Source organism: Hyperolius riggenbachi, chromosome 4, assembly GCF_040937935.1.
Source record: "Hyperolius riggenbachi isolate aHypRig1 chromosome 4, aHypRig1.pri, whole genome shotgun sequence".
NCBI lineage: Eukaryota > Metazoa > Chordata > Amphibia > Anura > Hyperoliidae > Hyperolius > Hyperolius riggenbachi.
In genome coordinates this window covers 320,573,711-320,599,174 of record NC_090649.1, presented here as the reverse complement: position 1 = coordinate 320,599,174, position 25,464 = coordinate 320,573,711, and the positions used below count along the sequence as shown (strand labels likewise).

Here is a 25,464-nt window from a genome sequence, read left to right as displayed (position 1 = left end):
GTAGAAAGAAGGTGACTCGTCAGATTTATCAAAAGGCCTGGAGAGTGTTTAATGAATGGTGCAATGAAAAATCTATGCTCAATAACTCTGTCACATCCGTGCTGGAATTTTTACATGATGGTTTCCTGAAAGGACTCAGTATAAGCACCCTTAAAGTACAAACTTCTGCTTTGTCTGTATTTTTGGAGAGGAGACTGGCTCAGGAACACTTAGTGATCCGTTTCTTTGAAGCTTTAAAGAGGATTAAGCCTACTATAAGGTCTAGAGTACCTACTTGGGACTTGAATACAGTCCTTCAGGGGCTTTGCAAAGCTCCGTTTGAACCCTTAGAACAGGCATCAGACAAGATGGTAACCCTTAAGACTGCATTTCTATTAGCCATCACTACTGCTAGACGACTGGGGGAATTACAAGCTCTTTCTATCAAGGAACCATACTGTGTGATATCTGATGATCGAGTTACATTGCGGTTGGACATTGCCTTCCTTCCCAAGGTTGTATCGACATTTCATAAATCTCAGGAGCTGTATATTCCTTCTTTTTGTGCTAATCCAGCTAATGATAAAGAAAGAGAGTTGCATCTCTTAGATGTAAGGAGATGTCTGCTTTATTACCTGGAAAGAACTAAATCATGGAGACAGACTGAGGCAATGTTTGTCATCTTTTCCGGAAAATCTAAAGGAAAAGGAGCATCTAAGACCACTCTGGCTAGATGGATAAAACAGGCTATAGCGACAGCTTATCAGATTCAAGGCAGACAGCTATCTTCACCAGTGACAGCACATTCGACGCGAGCTGTTTCAACCTCATGGGCAGAGAGGGCTGGAGCCTCCATCGAACAGATATGCAGGGCAGCTACCTGGTCCAGCCAGAATACATTTATAAAGCACTATAGACTTAATGTGTCAGCTAACGCTGATTTATCATTTGGCAGAAAGGTTCTGCAGGCTGTGGTCCCTCCCTAAATATATATATGTATCGTGTATATCGTCTCATTAGGGGTGCTGTCTGAGCAGACGTACTGGGAAAGACCAAAATTACTTACGGTAACGTCTTTTCCAGTAGTCGCGAAGACAGCACCCCTACAACCCACCCTGGGTACAAAGATAATAATAATAATATATATATATATTTGTATATATATGCATATATATATATAGAGAAAGAGAGATATTAAAAACATTAAGCATCATTTGGTGTCCGTGTCGTTTGTATAGAACTGAAGGTAGAGTGAGAGACTATGCCTATTTATACTATTGACCGCCTGATTATGCAAATTTTTAAATCTTTTGCAGCTTCCTGTCCGTTGCTCGGAGGGAGACAGGTCTCATTAGGGGTGCTGTCTTCGCGACTACTGGAAAAGACGTTACCGTAAGTAATTTTGGTCTTTTTCCCACAGTAAAAGTAATTAAAGCATACCTGAAGCGGGAATAACAAATAAAAATAACCTCTGGATAGTCCAGAGGCTTTTCTGTTCATCCTGTAGCCCACTGTTCCAGCACAGATGCCTACTTGACAGGGGATTGCAGAATATATTTCCATGGCCATGCTGCCCATGGTATAGCAGCATGCAGGAGTATGGTTTGCACATGCCCAATAGCACAAAGATGATCGTACATTACTTTTTCCTACATGCATGAGTGGCTTCATGCTCCTGGGCATGCACAGACCGCCCTTGTGTATGCACAGAATGGTCACACTCATACATGAATGGGAGTAAAGCCACAGAGATGAAAATGGTTCCTTTCGGAAGCAGAGGGATCATGGAAGATCTGGGAAGCCTCTGTTGCATTGAAAGGCCTATTTTCTCCTTACAGGTTTTTGCTTTAAAGAGAATCCGTAGTAAAAATGAAAACAGATACTCACTCACCTAGGAAGAGGGAAGGCTCTGGGTCCTGTTCCCGTTCTTCTCACGGTACATGTGTTACAGAGCTGGATCCCTGGTTCAACTCTCCCACTGTAGGAGGCTTCAGAAGCACTCAGTAGTGCACGCACGTGCGCAGTAAGGAGCAGCCCATCTGTGGAAGCCCGAGTGCTTCCGAAGTCTCCCGAAGCCCACCAGAAGTGGAAGAGAGCAGTCTACAACCCATGGGTCGTAGACTGCTAACGGGGGAACCTGCGGGGGATCGCGGGGACCATGAAGAGACCAGGAAGGCTCTATAGGACCCAGAGCCTTCCCTCTCCTTAGGTGAATATCTGTTTTTTTGTTTGTTTTTTTGAATTTTCACTTTAAGATGTGAATATCTTACCACTGGAAGTAATTTTGGTAAATTACTTGTTATCAGGGGCTTGAATGGTTTCCTTACTTTGAGGCAGGGAACACACTTGACAGTTTTCGTACGCGTTTTCTGCACAGAAAACCTGCAAACTCATGTTCATCAATATGCTAGTTCACACTTAATGTGTTTTTTGCACGCAGAAAAAAAACCGACATTCTGCATCATGATTCAGCACATTTTGTCAGTTTTCTGTTTCAATTACATTAGCTGCTGTGAAAAAACATGCACGTTTTTCTGCATAGAAACACTTTGTGTGTGCAGAAAACGCACGCAGAAAAATTAGCGCAGAAAACTGAAAGACAAGTGTGTTCCCTGCCTGAAGGATATCCATATTTATGAATAGCAAGTGTGGGAAGGTGATACCTTGAACCAAGCAGGACGATAGTTTCTGCCTTTGTGGCTTTTCTTTCCTCTGGATTGAGGTGTGCAGTGATGCTCAAGAGGTTGAGTTAGATGAATGCATAGTTGTCTTTCAGCCTAAATTACTATAACTACAGACAACAATTGCATCTAACGGTTCTAATCTTTCGTCACTCTATCCACATTTAATAATAAAGAAAAAAAAAAGTTGTGTTTTACATTGTGTGAAATACGATTTTCAGGCTTGGTTTTTTTGGGGGGTGGGGGGGGGGGGGGGGGGGTTTAAAGGCTTTTTTTACCATTTTTTTTTTCCTGTTTGTTTGTTATCTTTACCGTAACAGAGTGGGAGGATCGGTGCAGATGAGGAAATTGATGACAACAAAGGGAAGTCCTTAGAAGAAATTGAGGAGGTGCTGGCAGACAAGGAGGCCAAGACCCGAGCTGTTCTGTTGGAAATGGTAATGATGTTATATATTATTAATAAACCAAAGGTAAGATGCAGGAAACTCCTCTCTACCCCCTAAAAAACCCCTACATGTAATTAACTTATAGTACAACCTCCTCTAGAGGAATTTGTCCAAGAACTGGTTACTGTTTTGGATTCTGGCATTACAAAGACAGCAAACTCCTTGTAAGAGTGAATGGAATGCCAAGCTGTTACCAAGCCCTGACACACTCATGACTCTCTAAAGTTACCCTGAATAATGGCACTATTTAAATTGCATTTAATCCATGAGAAGGATCCTGTATAAGCCACATTATAAAGAATGCTTCCAATGTCTGGTTTAAGCACTCTAAAACTGGGTTTTGACTCAGCAATTCGATACTACCAAAAGTAGCTTCTTTCCCAAGTTCTTTTGGTTTGTGTAGGCTAGCGACATGTTTGTACAGCGTCGGACCTGCAATGTCACCTGAGAGATTGAGTTCCTATCCTTGTCTAGTGAAATTCCTTGTGTATGTGTTCAAGGCTTACAGGAAACCTGAGGTGAAAAAAGGGTTAATACAGGCATTGGCAAACTTGGCCTTCCAGCTGTTAAGGAACTACAAGTCCCACAATGCATTGCAGGAGTCTTACAGCCACAGTCATGACTCATAAAGGCAAATGCATTGTGGGACTTGTAGTTCCTTAACAGCAGGAGGGCCAAGTTTGCCCATGCCTGGGCTAATATATACTCAGCCTGCTAATTTATAGGCTCCTCCAACCCCTCTAGACTCCTTACTGTGTCTGGCCTCAAATCTGTCTTGCCGCTGTTTGCTCAGTTTGGAACTCTGGTTGGATCTTCAGGGCATATGCTGTGTCCATGCATGCACCCTCTCTGTACTCCTGCACAGCCGTGGGTAGCAGCTGCTGTCAGGAGCATCCTGGGCATGCACAGTTCTTTCTGAACTGTACATGCCTAGGACACTGTCAGCCACAGCCATGAAGAAGCATGATACACAGGGGCGAGCAGAGTGTACTGTGCATGCGCCGAGATCCGTCTGGTCTCAGTCACAGGAATACAGCAAGACTGAGGGGAGGCTGGATGTGATAAGGAGCCCGGAGGGATCTGAAGAACCTATAGATCGTTGAGGTGAGTATATATTAACCTTTTTTTTTTTTTTTTTTTTTTTTTTTTTTTCCTCGAGTACAATTTATGCGTAAACAGTTAAAAATGATCCACCATAAAAGCTAATGCATGCTTTTATGTACACTCCTTGTATTGGATGGTGCTCCAAGGCCAGCCGTCAGTTGTATTGCATCAGTATTCCAATGTGTTCTTGTTTCAGCTCAAAATGCAGCGTTTGACTGTGTCTGTGTCATTGCTTGAGACTAACTACCGCTTTCTTTAAAGGTTGGCGACATACCAGATGCTGAAATCAAACCGCCTGATAATGTGCTTTTTGTGTGTAAATTAAACCCTGTAACAACTGATGAAGATTTGGAGATTATCTTTTCACGCTTTGGAACTATAAAGAGGTACAATTTAACCCAATCATTTTCTGCTTAAAAGGAGCACTTAAATTTACAACAAATCATTTTATCATTCTCTGTTTAAAGTGGACCTATCACTTACATTCCAAGTCTGTACATATAAATTGCTTCACAGATTCACAGGCATGAACAGTATGTTTCATGGCTGAAAAACAATCATGGGGGCGATTTTACTTAGACAGTGACGCTTAAGGTCTTCTTCATGGGAGCAGTGTGGGGAAATTATGCCTGGTACACACGATGCAATTTTCCATCAGATTGACTGTCGAATCGATTATTTCTGGCAGGTCCGATCTGATTTCAGATTCTTTTTACTTGTCTAGAAATGATCGGAAAATCGATCAGAAAAACTCACTTACTTTGCACTTCCTCCTTCTGCCGGAAGGAGGACGTGGACGTGCGGTAGTGAGTGGTGGAACGCATCCCATAGGTCGCGTATTACAGCAATTGCTATAGGATCCATGGGCTTCTGGGTAAGTTAATCCCCCTTATCCTGCGGTCACAGGTGCAGTAATTAATCTTCATTAGAATTACGAATTCGAGTAGATCGCTACTCGGAAGCCCATCCCTGAAAACTATTGTAAATCAGATCGGACCTGCCGGAAATAATCTTCAACCATCAATCTGATGGAAAATTGCACCGGGTGTACCGGGCATTATGTCACTTGTGAAAGGCAGTAGATTCTAGCTGGAATTCCATTATCTTTTCCTGTAACAACCTCCTCACTGGTGGCCACGGACCTCCCTTTTCACATTAATATACAACATAAGACCATAGTTATTTGCTCATACTACATGTAGGTTCTCTGCTTGACACGGCTTGCAAGAGGTCCTATTACAATAAGTGAATTAATGTTAAATAAATAGAACTTGTTAATTTGATTTTGGTATAAATTATATATTTTTTTTCTTTTATCAGCTGTGAAATAATCAGAGACTTTAAGACTGGTGAATCACTGTGCTATGCTTTTATCGAGTTTGAAAAGGTAAACCTAATGCATTAGTTACCTCATTTCTGCTCAGCTGAGAGTAGTAAAGAGCACTGCCTCCAGTGTTTATTTCTCTTACAGGAGGAAGATTGTGAAAAAGCATATTTTAAAATGGACAACGTTCTCATTGATGACCGGCGAATACATGTGGACTTTAGTCAGTCTGTGGCTAAAGTGAAATGGAAAGGAAAAGGTACTGATAATTATTCCAGGCTACTAGTTGAGGGTTGTTGTGTGTTGTGTTTTTTTGGTTTTTTTTTTTAAATATAACTGTGTCAAAATGGAGCTGCCACAACTCTAAGATTGTTTTACATTACATCTTGGTCAGTGTTAGTAAATCTCTCAAGCACGCACGCACACACGCAAGCACACACGCACACACACTGTTATGATATATAAAATTCAGAATTGCAGTGTCCATAAAGTTATGATATGATAATTTTGTACAATTTAATTAGATAAAGGTACACACAATTCTGCCCACCAATGTTTTTATGTATGCCACTATTGCTTATTTGATCATATGACATTCATGTAACTTAATGGCACTTCTTTCATAAAGTGAAAGTTTACTAAAGAATACAAAAGGTACACTCTCCCTACCCCCCCCTATATCAGGGCGATTGATTATCAGATAGGGGTGGCTTTTTAAATATTTATACTACTTGCCATTGTTAGTCACATTTGCCACGTGGTGAAAGTTCCAATTCACACGTCCAACATCCATCTTAGTTGCATACACCAAGGTGAGTATAGTTTGCTGTGGCTGAAGTATTGCAAAGGAATTATTTTCTTATTGATTCTCATAAACCTCACAGTGTTTCCGATAAACAATTTGCTGTGGCTGTCATCTGCCGTTTTGGTCTCTGGTTTTGAGATAGACAGCAACAAGTCAAGGTTAGGGCAGGATGTGGCCTAGAAGGTAGTGCGATCTGGCGATGTTATATGCACGGGGAAGCTCCGATTATCCACTGCAAATAGAAGAAAAACAAGAGAGAGCACTCACAGGTTTCACCTGGGTTATCAAACAGCCTGGGAAACCCATTGAGGCCTGTTGAACTAGGGCCGTTCCTGTTACCTTACACACACTGTGAGCGTTCTTTCTTGTTTTTCTTCTATTTGTGATAGACAGCAAGGGAGACCTCTGGCACCCTTTCACTGCTCAGGACTGTATGGTAAAATATGTTGGTCAGATTGTCCAATATGCTTCTTGTTTATTGAAATTATATGATATTTACCAAAGATGTAACAACAAAGTACCGTATATTGGTCAAAGTGTCCAATGTACTTTTCCGACCATACCCATATCATCTGTAAATCTAACACAAAGAGTAGACAGAGCATATATTATTACTGTGCATTGTGTGTTTGGGGGGGGTTGGGTTTTTTTTTTTATGTACCTCGTAGACGACATCCCCTTTACACACTGATGGCGACGTATAGTGGACTATGTTATTATCATGGGTGTTTTCTCTTTTGTACTACTGGCTTTATATACATCAATAGACCTTATTCTGCATTAAATGGATTTTAGATTTGACTGAAATGTAGCTTAAGGTTTTTTATCTTCCTGCCAAAGGCCAGTCAAACAAAATAAAAAAAATAAAATATTAAAAGCACTTAAAACATTTAGGAAAAAAATAAATGTGCATTAAAACGTTTTATTTTTCAGGTGGAAAATATACAAAGGATGACTTCAAAGAGTATGAGAAGGATTCATCAAAACCGTCAAAGCTTGCCTTGAAGGACAAGGCTAGGCTTAAGCAAGAGTATCCTTTTGTTATTTGTGTTCTACAAATGTGATATTTTTAGTTCACTGAAATCCAGTAGATCAGTATTTAAGTACAAAAAGATAACAGAAAAATGCAAAAACTGGGGTGAACTTACATGATATTTTTAAAGTGTGAAAACTGAATAACTATAGATATACTTTTCTTCCACAGCTTACAGTTACTATCTGAATACCTCAAGCCAGGTAAAATTTTTGGTACAAAAATCCTAGCCAACACTGAATTCCTTTTCCTTACAACGCCACATGAACCAATACTTGCTTAAATATATTTTTGGCCAAAAAAGTGGCTAGTAATATGGCTTCAGCAAATATTAAATGCTACATCGATTGATATTTGCTTAACATAGATCTGATGAAACCATGTCACTGGCCACTTTTTTGCCTGACAACAGTCTGTAAAGTTAGGTGACAAATAGCAGGTCAGCTAAAGATTCTGTTGGCCTTCTGCTGGCAAGTACATGCTTTATGTCAACGGCCAGCTTGAAACACAGTTTAATCGGTGTCAGGTGTAAAAAGTTGGGTGGTAAAAAAAAGGCTACCTTTAAAAATATTGGTCTCACAGTGTATGGCCAATAGAGCAAGCATATAAACTGGTTAGCACTTAATACAAAGCTCTGGGAGCTTTACGCTCACACAAAATTAAGGGTTTGGCTTACAGAACAGTAATGGTCAGATTGCCCCTAGATTGGGTGTTCCTAGCAGAAATCTCTCTCACTGATTTACTAAGGCTTCTCCAAGAAACCTCAAGCATCTCCATTAGGGATATATATCATAAATGATGAAGAGTTAAAGTGGACCCAAATTAAAAATACAAGATTTCAGAAATAAAACCTATTTTCTAAATTATAATAATAAATAGCAGCCTTTTTTCAGCTGCATGATGACAAATATAAAATAGTTTATATTTATTGGAGGAACCCCTCCCTTCCTTTCAAATTGCCAGGATTTTTCCGGCAAACTGGTGGAGTAGATGGTGTCCGGTAATGGAGGAATTGCTAATGGCTGCCCCCAGTATAACCCTAGCTATAAAAAGAGAAGGCTGAAAAGCATTCACTGAAATGATCATAGGTTTGAAGGAGTGTTTATTTATCTTTGTATGTGTCAGAGTGGTGCAACTAAATATTTTTAATTAAAAAAATGTTTGGTTTGGGTCCGCTTTAAAACTTGTCTGCTGTGACATGGGGGTTGATTCTTTAAGCTGCGCTGCTAAAGCAGCTTAATGTGAGCAGCACAAGCTGTGCGCACGCTACGTACGGTAGTTCTGCGTAGCGTGCGCTGGTAAGTTACGTGCACTCCATTCACATAGGGGTCGATTCATAAAGCATTACCACATTCGATAATGCAGAAAACAGCTGACTTTACCGAGCACTTAGGAAAATGTGAATTCATAAAGGCTGTTACCGCATGAAAAACTGAAATTACTGAGCAGTGAGGTAAATTAACGACTTGTGCGGTAAATACCTCAACACATGTCAGTAAATGTCAATTCATAAAGCCTACAACAAGCAGTAAAGCCATGAAGCAATACTGTCTGCTTTAAAGTGGTGAAAAGAATGCGGTATCTGAGCGAGGAGACTGTGCTGGGAGCGTGACTCGCAAGCAAAAGCAGTGATAGCTGTGACTGACAGGAACAGCCCCTGTCTTCTGCAAGTCTGGATGATGGAATCTGATAGGACTACGTTTGCCTGCGGGACAAGCTTTTAAAACCCCCAGGCAGCAGCAGAGCGAGATCGGAACAAGTCAGGCATCCCCTGAATACCTTAGGCTGTGTGGCTGTTTAACCTCTTGGGTACCTGTTAGAAGATATGTAGGCGCTAGTAGGGAAAACTCACCAAAGCATGGTATGTGTGAAGTTCTGAAGTTAATCTAAGCTGTGGCAATTAAATAGAATGTTAAGAGAGACCAATAGATTCAGAGACAGATTTATAGCAAGTAAAGGCAGTAAAACATTACGTACATCTAAAGGGTTGTTGGGATGCCTCACAATGGCTTCCCTGCACAGAACAGCTTGTAACACAGAGACACTGCACTCTCTTCTGCTGTTAAGAACAGGTTCTTGTCAATGGGCTTCGGTAATGTACAGCACTTCTACCCCACCTGTTAACTTTTGTAGGAATTAGCACACAAAAGTCTAAAATACCAAATGCGGTACTTTCCCGACCAGATTATTTTTTTCCGCACAGCCTTTTATGAATTGACCCCACAATAGCTTCTCCACTCATCCCGCCCTGAGCCCCCTTGGGTCCAGTGGCTTCATAGGACATGGTCCTCGCACTTTGGTTGGCCCAATAGGCTGCCTGTCACTTGAAGCCCAGCACATTACTCGGGCCGTTACTTGGAGGGAGCACGCGTAAGTTGCAAGCACATGCTATGCTGCACAACCGCGCATAGCATGTGCACAACTCGCACAGCTTAATTAATCAACCCTATGGTGAGGATCTGTCAAGCTCATCATGTCAAGCTTCGGTCATTTCAAATCATAAGATCAGGACTATGAATAAAGCTTTGAACGACAGATTGTGTGAATAGTTGCATGCAGCATCTGTAGCATGGAGTAGGTGGTGGCCCTGTTGGCCCGATGTTGTTAGCGTGTAGAGTAGACTTTCAGAGATGAACAGTGTCTCTAGAATCTTTATGCTAGTACCACAGTCCTGATGCTTTCATTCCTGAACAAATCATCATTTTTTTTTTTTTTTTTTATACCCTAGATTTGTGATTTTTGAAAAACAAAATGGCATAGAGAAAATGTTGTCTTTTTTAAACCATCAGGATTAGGGAATACCCAGGCAATTCATGTTGACCCAGAACCAGTAGGAAAGGGCTAAAAGAGACCAAAAAAATCCTCTATTAAAAAAAAATGGCATTTGAGTAATGCATAATGGGAAACCACGGTTGCTCACTTAACCTCCTTAGCAGTAACCCCGAGTTAGGCTCGGACTGGAAATCGACAGCTCAGAGCGGATTTCCGGCGGCTACCAAGAGCTTGTCTCTTGGTACCTGCCAGGAGGTATGTGCAGAGCCTGTGCGTGGTTGTAGCTCACTTCTTGCAGGATCCAGACACTGGCAGACATTCTTCTTCCGGTCCTCGGAGGCTCTCCATCTCTCTGATCGTTGTCTGTCGTCATGATGACAGATGGCGATCTCACTATAGGGTTACAGCGTCATCCAGTGGATGGAGGGAGAATTGCAGCGCTGGATCCAGGGGAGGTGAGTAATGTGCTGGGCTGCTGCAGATCTCTCTAGCAGGCATGGTTTTTCCCTGCTTTTGGTGTCTAAAAGCATGTGAAAAAATGTCACCGCTTTTAGACCCAAAATCCGGAAGTAATCTTACAGCTAGGGAGGTAAAACCTGAAGGATCGCAAATACCATCTGTTTTAAGAAGGCAAAATTTATATTAAACCATCAGGTCTAGGAAATAAACAAAAAATTTTAACACATTCTTCAAATGACATCTGAAGTGAGAGTAATATGGAGTCTGCCATATTTATTTCCTTTTAAACAATTCCAATTGAATGACAGTCCTGCTGATCTTTTGTGCATCAGTAGGGTCTGAATCGCACACCTGAAACAAGCATGCGGCAAATCCAGTCAAAAATGTAATCTGCATGCTTGTTAATGGGAAAGGATTAAGGGTAAAAGTACTAGGAGGCATATGATCAGCAGGACAGGCAGACGATTTGCATTGCTTAAAAGGAAATAAATATGACAGTCTCCATATCCCTCTCACTTTAGGAGTCCTTTATTGGAGTTAAATATTTATTCATTTATTATTGATGATTTCACAAATGGATCCCTTCAACAAATATAATTACCAAGTATAATTGGATGAAAAGTCCTTAAAGTACCTTGCACTTTGAGAAAGGGTTCAGCACGGTCCCAAAATGATGGAAAGTTCACTGTGCTATGAAAAATAAACATTTGATGTGCATTTTCAAGTGTGCAGACCTTTCTACTAGCATGTAAACTTTGACGTTGGTTATTGTAAAGGCTTATAAAACATCAGTGCAAGCACAAATCAATATTATAGTAATATCTGGATGATTTTATTTATTCCTTGATGGCCTATAATAGCCTCACCCTCCATTCCCCTTCCATAGGTAACTAGCAGAGAGAGTCTTTGTGAGTTTGGGCTCCCATATGCTGTAGTTACTAGATGGCTTTGCCTGTCAGCAGTGGTGGAGTGATATGCAATGGAGGTGGTCCCTCACAAGCACTATGCACTCTGATGCAGTGGGGCATCCTGTAATGAAGTGCAATAGTTTATGGTGCTATCCATAACACTCTTATAATGAAGAAATCAAGTAAGTGACCCATCTAATGAATTCAGGGGTCCTTCAGTAGATTCCATACCTGTATGTCAATACTGTAAGATTGTACTCGGTAAAAAAAAAAATAATTACAACCTCCTTGTAATCTCTTTTTTCTGAATCTTGATAAAAATCTTTAGGGTTTATTTCTGCCGCTTCTAGCTTGACCCTCTGTCCATTTGTTGTTAGAAGTCTTCTTCCATGTTGACAGACATCTTCTCCTTGTGCACTTACTTACCCTGTTGTATCATGTAGACAGGACCATTGGTATTACATCAGTTGAGTTGGAGGAAGACAGATGCCACTGGCAGAGTCTCTTAAATCAACATAGAATACCCCTGTACTCGTTGGGATTGGATTGCCTATTTGATTGCTCTATTATTGGGTAATCAGATAGCAACATAAACCCCCGCCTCTCATTACCAGGCACCCATCGCACCAGGGGTGTCTGATGTGCTTCTGTGCCTACCACCAGGCACAAAGCAAGAGGCCAGATTTGCATTCTCCCTTGCTAGGCACCCCCTCTGCTACGCAAACGTTTAACTGAAACTGACCGGGATCCTCGTGCTCACTGAGTCTTTGTTTGTTACCAGCTTTCCCTAGTCGCTTGACAGTCATACTTCTTTCTTACTATAAACACATTTAACTATGCTAGTATTTGTTAGCCTAAAAATTTTCATTTGCCAGATCTGCAACAGAAACGTACACCTCAGGTTTCTTTTGATGTTCTTATAAATTGTAGAGATGTTTGAATTAAAGGTTTGTTACATTAATCTTTTTAAGATGTTTTGATAAAACAGATTTAAAACTACTCACTTTGTTAGGGCCATGTATGACTACTTAAAAATAAACCTTAACAGTGATAGTAGCAAATATGATCTTGTATTGGAAGAGGATGCAGATGAGGCAAGCGGTAGTCACCGCCATTCAAAACATAAAAAAGAAAAGAAGCGCCATTATTCGGATGATGATGAAGAAGAAAGGAGGGTCAAAAAGTCAAAGGTATAATATTATGTAGTCTTTTGTAACTGATTCCAGGGGGCGTAACTAGAGGGAAGCAGCGCCTGCGATCACAGGGGGGACCCAGATCTTTGGAGGTTCCCAGCTACTAACCTTCCCTTCCTCCGATACAGGGGGCTATACTTCAGAACAGGTGTGTTTGTGGCTACACTTGTTATGGGTGTGCAGATCATGATCACCACCCTTGTTTTATGACCCGTGTGAGATGGGCCCGAAGGCTGTGGAGGGCACCAAGGGGAGGCAAGGGAAGGGGTGTGAACATTGGGGAGGCCCATTAAAGTTTTGCAGGGGGGACCCTTTGTATTGTAGTTACACCTCTGACTGATTCTTATTATATTTAGCCATTACAGATACATTGAACTTGTGCCCATATTCTGTGACACAAAACCAACCTGTAAACCTATTATAATTGTTGCCATCTTATAATTGCTCCATATCTGGCTTCAGTGTGTAATTGCTTTTTTAATCTATGTATGGAGTGAGACTAACGTGTAATAACTTTTGTCTGACTTTAACCAATTTAGTAAGCTTTCCCTACTGTGTATATATACCACCTGTGACCCTCCCTTGTCATGTGGCACCTGTTTTCTATGAACCACATACAGCTCTTCTTGATGGACTGACAGAAACCGCACCCCTCATTAAGATGCCCTTATTCATTTTCTATATTTTATTATGCAAATCAGCACATTTCAGGAAAACCAAACAGGAATTTACAAATACACTGAGGAAGGAAAATTCTTGGCATTACATCTATCAGAAAAATAAACATGAATTAGAAGCCTACAGAGAAAACAAACAACAAACAAAAAACAAAACAAAAAGCAGGGCTAATCCTCTTTTCTCAATGCAGTATATCTGTGCAAGTATTTAACTTCCTAGTCAGATTTTTGTTACAGGGTTGTTAAACACAGGTGCATATATACCTGTGTTTAATGTTGCCCTTCGGCGAAGCAGGTAATTTGGACACGCACTCACTGCTAAGCTGCGCCTGACCTGGGCGCCACCATAGACATAATGTTATCACATCTATAACGGCGCAGGGGATTTAAAGTGTAATGCAGGTGCTGCCAATTGCCAGACCCCAAATTACTTCTCCCTCTAAGTTGCTACGACTCAAAGGGGTAATAGTGTTTAATGCCGCCCGGAATTTCACCAGCAGCAGGGTGATCTGTCATTCGGCTCACGTTGCGCCCAACTGTTCGGGTGGCTGGATAATCCTGCAATCCCCTTGGGTGGCATTGCTGGTCCGGGCTGTATAGATGTAAAGTCAGCTGTATAGCTGATGATGTGTTCTGTTGCTATGTGGGGGGGCAGAGGGACGATGGAGCAGCGCATAGGTGACATCACTCAGGAGAGCACTGTGCATGATGGAGTAATAATACAATAATACAATACAATAACATTTCTATAGCGCTTTTCTCCCATAGGACTCAGAGCGCTTAGGCTCTCTCAGATTCAGTAATTGGTAGTAGGATGAAGTGTTCACACAACAAAAGTTATATTTCTGCAAATGCCAAACTGAACAGGTGGGTTTTCAGTCTGGATTTAAACACGTCCAGGGATGGAGCTGTCCTGATCTGTTGAGGTAAGGAGTTCCAAAACGTAGGGGCAGCATGACAGAAGGCTCTGGGACCAAAAGTTTCCAAGTGGACTCTGGGTATGACTAGATTATTAGAACCTGTGGATCTGAGAATGCGGGGATTGCTACGCAGCTGCAACATATCTTTCATGTATTCAGGACCTAGATTATTCAGGGATTTAAATGTCAGTAGGCCGATCTTGAATAGGACCCTCCATTCTATAGGTAGCCAGTGAAGGGAGTGCAGTGCAATGGTCTCAAAGGTGGTGGACACACATTTGTTGTATTTAAACACCAGAGTATCAGGGTCCAAACTGGATTCAGTCAATTCATCAAAGCTAAGGTTATCTCTGATATGTTGAGGTGTTAGCCCTTATAAGCGGCGATATTTTATTTGATTCTTGACCTGGTGTTTGACAACTGGTATTGAGAGGGAGAAGTGGATAGTGTGATGGTCTGACCAGGCAACAGGATTAATTTCCACATTGGCTATTGACAGCCCAGTATGGAATATAAGGTCCAGAGTGTGACCTTTCCTGTGAGTAGCAGACCTGATTGATTGGAAGAAACCCAGTTCATGTAAGGCACGAGGTAGCTCTATTCCAAATTGTGAAGAGGAGTCATCCACCCATGTATTGAAATCTCCAAGAACAATCCATCTGGGGTGTTCCAGTGTTAGGTTGCATAGGAGATCTACAAGTTCCTTAAGGAAGTCTGAGTATTTTTCTGGTGGGCGGTAAATCAGCAATATGTTAATGTTTTTGTTTTTCTCAGCTGAAAGTTGCACCCCAAGCATTCAAACGAGTTGGTAGGTCCTACAGTAAGTGGTCTAATTTTCAAAGCTGATCTAAAGCAAAGTGCAACCCCTCCACCCCTGCGTTCTTTCCTGTTGCAGTATATCACGGAATAGTTTGTTGGCACGGCGGCCTCCAGGGTGGGGCCAACTGGTTCAGAAAGCCAGGTTTCAGTCAGGCAGACCAGATCAGAAGACTCTATTAGATCATGTATGATTGCTGTTTTGTTGTTTATTGATCTGATGTTGCAGAGGACAGCCTTGCTGGGGCTACCCTGGGAGCTAGGGTCTGAGATTGAGGGCTCCAGGAGAGAACAATCTCCAGATGTGTGGCTGTCATCTCTGCTGGATTGTGCTGGAACTATTAGGGTTGTTGCCTGGCTGTACTCTGTAGATTTTGTCACAAAGTTTTTTTGGTTCTGCAGTGGAGAACGTCTTTTCCCACGTCCTCTGGACCCTCTTCGAGCCTTTCTGAGGATTCCAACAGACTTAAGTAGAATTATTGTTGATTTGTCAATTGGATAGATATTTCTTGGTTGGTATACAGTGAACAGTGTCTCTGCTGAATATTGATGTTTACACATTAGAATGGACAAAAGAGACAGCTCAGGGCTCCTGCTGAGAAAGGCCCTATTTAGAGTTAAGGTGTGAACTTTCTCAGCTGTGGCTGGTATCCTGCAGAGATCAAAGGGCCTGTGTAGACTGGATTGTCCTTACACAGAGATGTATGGATGGACAGCATGGATTTGAAAACACAGTCCTTTGTTTAGGAGTTTGAAGATATAATATATGTAGAAAAATATAGTCTATTGAGCATAGCTGCTGTAGATAATCGATGAAAGTTACTCACAGGATGGGGAGAGGGTGGGCACAAAGAGGCAGAAAGTCTTTAAGGTCTCAGGTCAATTCCAAGGAAGGTGTGCAAGGTTCAGCAGTGTGTGATACCAAGGAAGATCCAATCCAGCCTGTACTCTAATATTCTTACACTAAAAAGCATACCATTCTATTCCTTATTTTCTCCTGTGCCCCTCTGTGCTGTTTCTGCCACTCTCTGCTGCAATCCTGGCTTGTAATTAACAGTTTTAGGCAGTGTTTACAAACAAACTAACCAGCTTCTGATAGGCTCACATAAGCAGAGTGTGTGAGTCATTCAGAGCCTGCAGAGGGTGTGTATCGCTTCTATCCAATCACAAGCAGCCCTGCACATTCCACACAATCAAAGCCTTAGCCCGACAGACACGACAGGGGAAAGATACATTGATTTATTACAGAGACAGTGTAATTAGGAAAGGCTGCAGTAAGCCCCAGCACATTAGAACAGGCATAGGAACTTATAGGATAGAAGAACTAAGGCTGAAAAAATTGTTACAGAGTCTCTTTAAATCTTTGCCATCCCAAGTAATCCAGGTGTTCTGAAAGGTTATAGGTGTTGCTGGAGAAGTGATATATTAGAATCCACTGAAATTTCAGTCCAGTCTTTCCATTAAGAGGTTTAAAGTAGCAGAAATGAGATGTAATGTCTGGAGCAGCCTTAGAGAGCAGCAGCACCAGTCTGGGCGCGCTCAGTCATTGATCAGTAATCCATCACTTGGCCAAGTTGATCCACCTGTCAGATCGCTTAGCATCAGGGCTACTGTACACATGCCTGATTACCGGCTGAGGTGTACGGGGCTTTAAAAGAAATCCCAACCCAAACTTGATATTTTAGTTTGAACGATGGTCAGGCAACATGACTTAAATCTAGCTGCCATTAGACACATGAGGATAGTCTGGTGCCTCCAGCACATTGGACAGTATTAATGTGGACCTGAACTCTTGCACTGGACAAAAGTAAAACCTAGAGAAATGCACCCTGAATGTATTTAGAGAGTTTAACCTGTCTAATTCCCCCTCATTTGTGACTAATCACTAGTTGTAATTTGATTGCTCCCCTGTGTCACATGACTACCTATGGCAGATAAGCTCATTTGAGAGCACAAGCTGTAAACAATATGTCTGCTTCCATGAATCAGGAAGTAGAAACCTTGCAGATTTATTTTTGATTTGTATCAGTTGTAACAAAGAAATGTTCTTTGTTTAAAGGTTATTATGCTGTTATGTATCTTTTTAGAGCAGATAGGGCCTTTTGAGTTTAGGAAAGGTGGGGGGGAAAGGCTGCGCACCCCTAAACACATGCTGCAATTGAATGGTTAATAACACAGGCATACACCGCCTCTGCCAGACTGAAAAATGCATGCCCTGCATCCAAGACAAGTGCTAACATTTAATAAACTAGGAGGTACTTTAGCTTCCAATATGGTTTGCATGCAAAGTATATTATACTAGACACTTGCGCCACGGTGAGGCAGACCTCCGGGCAAGTGACCTAACCTAAATTTAAAACCTCGGGAGCAGCTAAGCAGAAAAAAATGTGTAACTTACATTTGGTAGAACAGCGAGGAGAACGCCAGCGCATACCACTAAGGCTGCATCTGAAATGAGCACCTATATAGAAAGTTTATATAGGTGCTACACACTGAGCTGGAGGTCATTTCAGATGCAGCCTTAGTGGTATGCGCTGGCGTTCTCCTCGCCCTTTTGAGTTTAGGTCTGCTTTAAAGCGAACCTTAAGTAAAAAAAAAAGAGTTTTACTCACCTGGGGTGTCCAATAGCCCCCTACAGCTGTCCGATGCCCTCGCCGTGTCCCTCCGATCCTCCTGTCCCCGCCGGCAGCCACTTCCGGTTTCGCCGTCAGGAGCCGACAGGCTGGGTTTGCTTTAAAGGGACCATCTCTCTTCTAGCCACACATAGGGATAATTCGCACTACAAGAGCTTTTTAAAAGCTAGAGCTCTTGCTAATGCAATCCTATGGGTGATTTTTACAAAATCACATCGCTCCAGTGTGAACACACACATAGGATACCATTAGCAAGAGCTTTTAAAACCACAAAGTGCTTAGAAAAGCTCTTCTAGTGTGAATGAGCCCTTTAAAATCACTTTACATTGGAGGAGAAAATAGACCAGAAAGTGACAATGCAATGTGTATTAACAGAGGAATAGAGACATTTTGTGATAGAAATGTAGTGTATGAGCCATTAAGAGCAATCATTATATTATTAAAGGACAAATATCGTGAACAACTGTACAATTGAATTATAAATGTACATTTCTCCAATAGTAAAACACCCTATAAATTTACTATGTTGTTGTCACGTAAAGTACCGTAGATCGTGAAAATCTGACAAGTCAGATCTGTCAGCTTTTTACTACCTACTGTAAGTGACAGTAACATATGAAATAAGTCATTTATAGTGCATTTTACTATAGGAGAAATGGTCATTTAATATGTATGGTATGTATTTAAAATTTTACAATTTTTACGATAGTGGTTGTTTAAGCTTACCAAATTGCTTTACTCATTCAAAGAAATATAGTGCAAACCAGTAAGAGAAAGGAAAAGTTTCATTTGTTTCTTCTATACAATCAATTATTTGATTGATTAATTATAAAAATCAGATGATTTGGTTTTAACCACTTGCCGACCACGCACTCATAACGCGCGTCGGCAAAGTGGCAGCTGCTGGACCAGCGACGTAGATCTGCGTTCCCCGGTCAATCAGCGGCCGGGGATCGCTGTCACATGACAGGCAGGAGCCTGTTAGAGGCTGCACAGGACAGATCCGTTCCTGTGCAGCCTCCGATCTCCGGGGAAGGGAGGGAGGAGAGGGAGAGGGGGAATCCTGCGGTGGAGGGGGCTTTGAGGTGCCCCCCCCTACCCCCCCGCCAGCCACACGCAGGCAGGAGCGATCAGACCCCCCCCCCCCCCAGCACATCATCCCCCTAGTGGGGAAAAAAGGGGGGGGGGCGATCTGGTCGCTCTGCCTGGTGTTTGATCTGTGCTTGGGGCTGTAGAGCCCACCCAGCACAGATCAGCAAAATCAGCGCTGGCCCTTAAGGGGGGGGGGGGTAAAGGCTGGGTCATCAAGTGGTTAATATCAGTGCCACCTAAAGAGTGCTGTTCGCAGCTAAAGCTGGCCATACACTAGGCCGATTCACGCCAGATCGACAGCAGATTCGATCACTGGGATCGAATCTGCTGTCACATCGTTCCCGCTACACGCCGAATTTCGATCTATCCCGTCCGATCGCTCTGTGCGGAAAATTACCGTCGATTGCCCGCGAGTAGGGAGCGCGTCGCTAGCGGCGTTCAAGTGCCCGACAACCGACGCAATAGAGCCCGCATACATTACCTGCTCCGCCGGCGCGACTACCCCCCCGGTCACCGCTGCTCCGTCTCGCGCTGGTCTCCGGGTCTTCTCTTCTTTCTGCCCGGCAGGAAGTTTAAACAGTAGAGGGCGCTCTACTGTTTAAACTTCCTGCTGGGCAGGAAGAAGTGACGCATGCCGGACCTGGAGACCAGAGCGGAGACGGAGCAGCGGTGAGCGGGGGCAGTCGCGCCCGCGGAGCAGGTAATGTATGCGGCGGGGGAGGGGGGGGAGTGGCGGCAGCAGCACCACAGATTGTGAATGGTTTCAGGCTGCAATCGGTTCACAATCTGTTGGCAGTAAAGGTAGCCATACGATCCCTCTCTGATCAGATTCGATCAGAGAGGGATCAATCTGTTGGTCGAATCTGATGGCAAATCGATCAGTGTATGGCTACCTTAAATGTTTGAAGGGAATATTGGTTATAATGTTGTTGTTCAGATGGCATGTAAACTTCATGTAGTAAGTGTGTTTTACATAACTTGTGTGTTCAGCTGGAGCATTAGAAGGGCTCATATGAAGGTATGTGCTGTGTATTGGGAATGTGTATGAATGCCATGATATGCCTTGGCTGTTGTGGTAGACTCTGCTGCAAGTGGTTTGGCGATCATTTGGTGGGGATACTCTTGCTTCAATTGCCTCTCTAACTAATCAGTAATTTATGAGGCTTGCTTATTGCATAAATCATTTCTTTGCTGTCACAGGATTTAGATCGGGAAGATCGCCACCGAAGGTACAACGATGATTACTGCAGGGAGAAGAAGCGCAGTGAGAAAAAAGGAGACAGAAGAAGCCGAAGTCGTTCTCAGGAACGTAGCAGCTACCATAGCACCCGAGATAATCCAAGAGACAAGGACAGAAGAAGAGATCGAAGCCCTAAGCAGTACAAAGAGAAGTCCAAGTATCGAGAAAGAGACTGAAAGACAAGGAACTAGAAAGCATTACAAATATGTGCATTTTAATGGGGAACTGTACAAAAATGAAATTAAACAGAACATTTATTTTCATTAACTGGAACACTACTTGTATAAACCTGTGTCTGCAGATGAGTTTTATATTTTTGAAACAATTTTTTTTTTTTTTTAGATACTTTAACAAGGTATGCTGTTATTACTGAATTTCAGGTGTAAAATAGAAACTAGCCAAATAAAGAACCATATATAAACTAATGATGCCCATACATGGTACATTTTTTTTTTCATCCAATCTTAACATTTCTATGTAGTATAAGGGTAAATTAAGTGAATATACTGAAAGGATAATTTAGGCAGTTCCCTTACTTTACATAGTAATGGTAAGATTGTATGAAAAAAAAATTGTATCATGTATGGGCACCATTAGACTAGTAAAAGGTGGAATTTTTTTTAGAACTGTACTTCTATTAATGTTTAAGTGGTGTTTTCTTCAACTATTTTGGAAGTCTCTATTAAATGAATGTTAGGCCATGGCACTTTTCTTTGGCTGTGCACACACCAGTGGAGGGTGCACAGCCAAAAGCAGCAGCCACTGCCTCCTAAAGCAGAGGTAAAAAAGGTGTTTGGCTTTTAAAAAAACATCAATAAGTCACTGGATTATAACCTTGCAGTAAATGCAACCACCCAGCCATAGATACTCTAACCTATAGTATAAATAAGTTGATGTTGTTAGCATCCACATCTTGATATGCATTAGAAAAAACTAGCTGGATTTTATTTTTTACTTACATTTTCATGTTAATGGAAAAAACTCACCTGATAAAAAGTTCACATTACTTTCCATGTTTCCCTGTCGCCCTGTCGCAACCACGTTCTGATTTAAAGTAGAGATAATTTACCTCAACATTTCTCACTTTCATTCTGTGTCCCTCCGATCAGCCACAGTGCCTTTATGAAAGCTGGTCAGTTTTGAGCTACTGGGCATGCAGCATGCCTCCTGATTGCGCTACCATGGCTGGGAGCCTTCTGTGCATGTAGAGGCTTCCTTGATAATCTTTGATGCCACAGCCCAGGCCCCTCTTCTTTGTGGCCGTGCTCCTTTCCATGTTAGAGCACTGCCATACTGCGTTTGGAGGGGGAGGGGGCATGCATGCATTAAATGTGGCTTTCTCTTTATTCTGTAGCATTCAATTCTGATAACTTCTTATTAGAGCCTTTTGTTTTCTTTTTCGATTCACCATAAGTTAGGGCTCGTTCACTTTGAAAAAAACGAATCGCTCTGCAAAAGCGCTTTGCACAAAATCTTAGCATGCAGCCGTCAGCAATTTCGCTTTTAGATATGAACAGAGCCTAAAAGTTTCCCAAAATTAGGCTCTTAATTCATTATCAAGTTAACAATCCAAAAACACAATTGCTTAGTGATTAGCTAGCATTAATTGTGTCTCTCCTTTTTTGCCAGATCAGTTGCATCTTTCTAGCCTTAAAGAGACTCTGAAGCGAACAAAAATTGCAATTTTTACCTGGTAGTTTGCTTCATTCTCCTCATTAGATGTAAACCGATGCATCTCCGCCACAAAACGAGGGCTTTAGAGCGCCCAAATCCCGGGGCAAACATCCACGACCATCTTGGTCGTGGATTGTGCTGCCCTCAGAGGCAGAGCTTTCTGCTGTAGCTCTGCCTCTCCTGACGTCAATCGCCATGCGGATCTCTGCCTCTCTTCAACTGTTTTGAAGTCTCTATTGAATTAATGTTAGGCAATGGCACTTTTCTTTGGCTTGTGAAGGAAGAGTGAGAGGGGCGGGAAGAGGCTGCGATTGACATAAGTAGAGGCAGAGCTGCAGCTAAAAGCTCTGCCTCTTTCAGGAAGCGCCGGCCGGATTGACACCCCCCCCCCAGGGATTTGAGGGGTCTAAAGCCCTTGTTATGCGGCGATTTACATCTGAGAGTACTGAAGTGAACTAGAAGGTAAAAATAGCAATTTTTGTTTGCTTCAGTCTCTCATGGTATGAAACTTAGCATTTCTTCTTTGCTCTAAATGATTACAGCATAAAATCTACAACCAGAAAAAAAAGTGGTAGCAGAACAGCATTCAAACAGTCAAACACAGCACTTTCTTCTTCAGTGGGAAGCTTAAAGGAATGATCCAAGCTATAAAAAAATCCACTTACCTGGGGCTTCCTCCAGCCCGTGGCAGCCCTCCTGTGCCCTCGCCGCAGCTCCGGTGGCACCCGGTCTTCTCCGCTGGCGCAGCCGACCTGGCCAGATCACGTTCCGGATTGGCTTCTGCGCTCTACCGCATGGGTCACGTGGTCTTTCCGACATCATCTGGACGGTACTGCGCCTGCGCAGTACCGTCCTGATGATGTCGGAAAGACCACGTGACCTGCGCAGAAGAAGCGGACCCAGAACCCGACCTGTCCAGGTCTGCTGCGCCAGCGGAGAAGACCGGGAGCCACCGGAGCTGGGGCGAGGGCACAGGAAGGCTGCCACGGGCTGGAAGAAGCCCCAGGTAATTGAATCTTTTTTCTTTTTTTTTACAGCTTGGTTGTATCCTTTAACTCAGATGCCAAAGTTGAGGAAGTGATTACATTATCCTGTTTGTTTTCTTATCAGCCACTATTAGTAAACATTGCTTAGCAGTGCTTCAGCTGAACACAAGCATACAGAAGGCAAATTCTTGCTGGATACATTATAATAAATACAGCATGTATGCAATTAATTACAATGGCAGCTTCAGAGTAGATCAAATGTACTTTGGAAACTTGTAATTTGTGAACCCATGATAAAACTTTTGCACAAAAGCAAATATGACAACTATATGGGTAATAAAAAGTAGAAAAACATGTTTTTATTGAATGTTATGCCCGTATTTAATCCTGCTTTTTCAGTAGAGATGGCTTGAGGTCTTTTCTCTGCTTTTTCAAGTTACAAGCAGTAAATGTTGCCCAATGATAAGCTTACTTTATGTGTGGCTTTCAACTGTTGCAACCATATCCTAACATAGAAATACCTTTGTTTGCTTTTACTCACTTTTTCAAGTTTCCTCTGGCCAATGCTGCCCATTTGCATGTGCTTGTGGTCCAACCTTGTTGCCATAGCAATCACATCCAGTCAGTGACCACACAGAACACAGAGTGAGACAGAAAACTAGGAAGACACCGCCACTCTGCTGCCAGGTCTGCAGCACCACGCCCAGTCTTCCAATTACCCAAGTCCTGAACCTTTGTGGGCTTTTTCAATGTCCAATTCAGTAAGTACAGTAGATAAGGCAGTAACCTTCTGTTATTTTTATGCTTGAGTCTGACCTGGGATTTGTGGCAGCAGTACTGTGCCCCATAATTACACAGCTGCCGCTGCCAAGTTATTATAATCCAAAGGGTACTAACATTACCTGGAGGGGGATGTGCAGCATAAATTCTTGTCTGTGGCGAGTGATGTCTGAGTGCAGTAGGAAACAATTTATTAATAATCTCCACAATGCAAAGCACATATAACAGTAATTAATATTTTAACACCAATGTAGAGCTGATACAGGGCCTCACTGGAGAAATCTCTTCAACCCTTCTTTCTACATCATTGCTTGTGAGATTGATTTGGAACAGTGAAAGATTTGGTTCAAAGGGATATTGAGCAATATTTTAAGGCATATATTATAGATATATAGCTTCTAAAGTATAACAGAAACTTGATTTTCCACATAAAAAGGAGCACTGTTTTGTTGCTTTTTTTTAACTACTCTAGTTCTACTACTCATCTTCCTGCTTGGACTACTGCAATGCCCTATTCATTGGATCCTCGGATAAAGTTCTCTGTCCCTTAAAACTAGTACAGAATGCAGCAGCCAGACTCCTAGCCAATGCCCCCCATGGCTCACACATCTTCCCAGTACTGCAAACTCTTCACTGAGAACAACCTGTATTATACTGGCTGCCTCCTCCTCTGGTGGTCACAGCATTCCCGGACGACCACCAGAGAGGACGGCAGCCCTGATAGTGAGTTCCCCACACTGATCTTCCTGATTGCTCACCCCGATCGCCGCTGATCACCCTCACTAACCCCCTCACTGGCCCTGACAGGCGTCTCACTGAGGTCTGATTGACATCTGGTCGCCTGTCACCAGCTCTGATTGAGGTCTGAGTAAAGGTGGCCACACACCATACAATCTTTTAAATATCTGTTAAATTCAAGAATTGCAATCAATTTTTATGACTGATTGTAATGCTGGGCATACACGGGTCGACCCGGCTGCTCGATTAGCCGCCGGATGGACTCCCGCCGCGTCCCTGCCGCCGTCCGGATCGATTCCCGTTCGTCCCCGCGAGCGCTTCCTTATCTTCTGCTCGACTCCTTGCTATAGTCCGCCCGCGGGGATCGAGCGGGGAATCAATCCGCGCGGTCATTGGACCTGTCTGTAACATTTCAAAAATCTGACCAAAAATTGTTAGGATATGTATATTAATAAATTGACAATCTAACACACACCATACAATCTTTAGAAAAATTGAAGAAAAATGTCCAGCATTCCGTATCTATTAAAATCGAAAAAATTGGGAAATCCGATCAGATTTTTCAGTCGAATGAAAATAAAGCTTTCGATTTTTTCGGGAGATTCGATCATATTTATCGAATTGACGTAAAATCGGATCATTTTATTGTATCGTCTGTGGCCATCTTGAAATCTGTGTGCAATCTTATTGTCTGTGCACTGTGTATTGACATCTAATCGCCTGTTTACATTGTGATTGGTATTTGATCATCTCTGATTGCCCTGTGATTTCAATTGCTGTTTGCATCGTTTGGCATCTGACAGCTGCAGTGTGATTGACATCTGGTCGCCTGTCACCAGCTCTGATTGAGGTCTGAGTGACATCTAATCGACTGTGCGCTGTTTATTGACATCTAATCGCCTGTTTGCACTGTGATTGGCATTGGGTCGTCTCTTGATTGCCCTGTGATTGATTGCTGTTTGGCATCTGACAGCTGCAGTGTGACATCCGATCGGCAGTTTTCACTCCGATTGGCATCTGAGCGGCCTCTTGATTGCCCTGTGATTGGCTCAGATTGACCTGTTTCTAATTGCATTTGATTGTTTTCGATTGCTATCTGATTGCCTCCGATTGTACCTGATCACCACCCCTGTCTATCCTAGTGATATAAAAATAGGCCAGTGACTTAGCTAGGCCCCTTTGTTAGGTAGTTAGCATCAGTTAT

The 25,464-nt window shown here is 42.5% G+C and overlaps 1 protein-coding gene across 1 annotated transcript in view; it reads left to right on the top strand.

Annotated features, from left to right (window-relative positions):
• Nucleotides 1-20,349, top strand: part of PPIL4 (peptidylprolyl isomerase like 4) — a 62,145-nt gene extending 41,796 nt beyond the window's left edge. Inside the window, exons 7-13 of the mRNA XM_068231728.1 lie at nt 2,981-3,097; nt 4,472-4,596; nt 5,531-5,597; nt 5,682-5,793; nt 7,273-7,369; nt 12,566-12,701; nt 20,043-20,349. Of these exons, the coding sequence (XP_068087829.1) occupies nt 2,981-3,097; nt 4,472-4,596; nt 5,531-5,597; nt 5,682-5,793; nt 7,273-7,369; nt 12,566-12,701; nt 20,043-20,258 (870 nt within the window). The 3' untranslated portion in view covers nt 20,259-20,349. The remainder of the gene's footprint in view (nt 1-2,980; nt 3,098-4,471; nt 4,597-5,530; nt 5,598-5,681; nt 5,794-7,272; nt 7,370-12,565; nt 12,702-20,042) is intronic.
• Nucleotides 20,350-25,464: the final 5,115 nt, after the last annotated feature.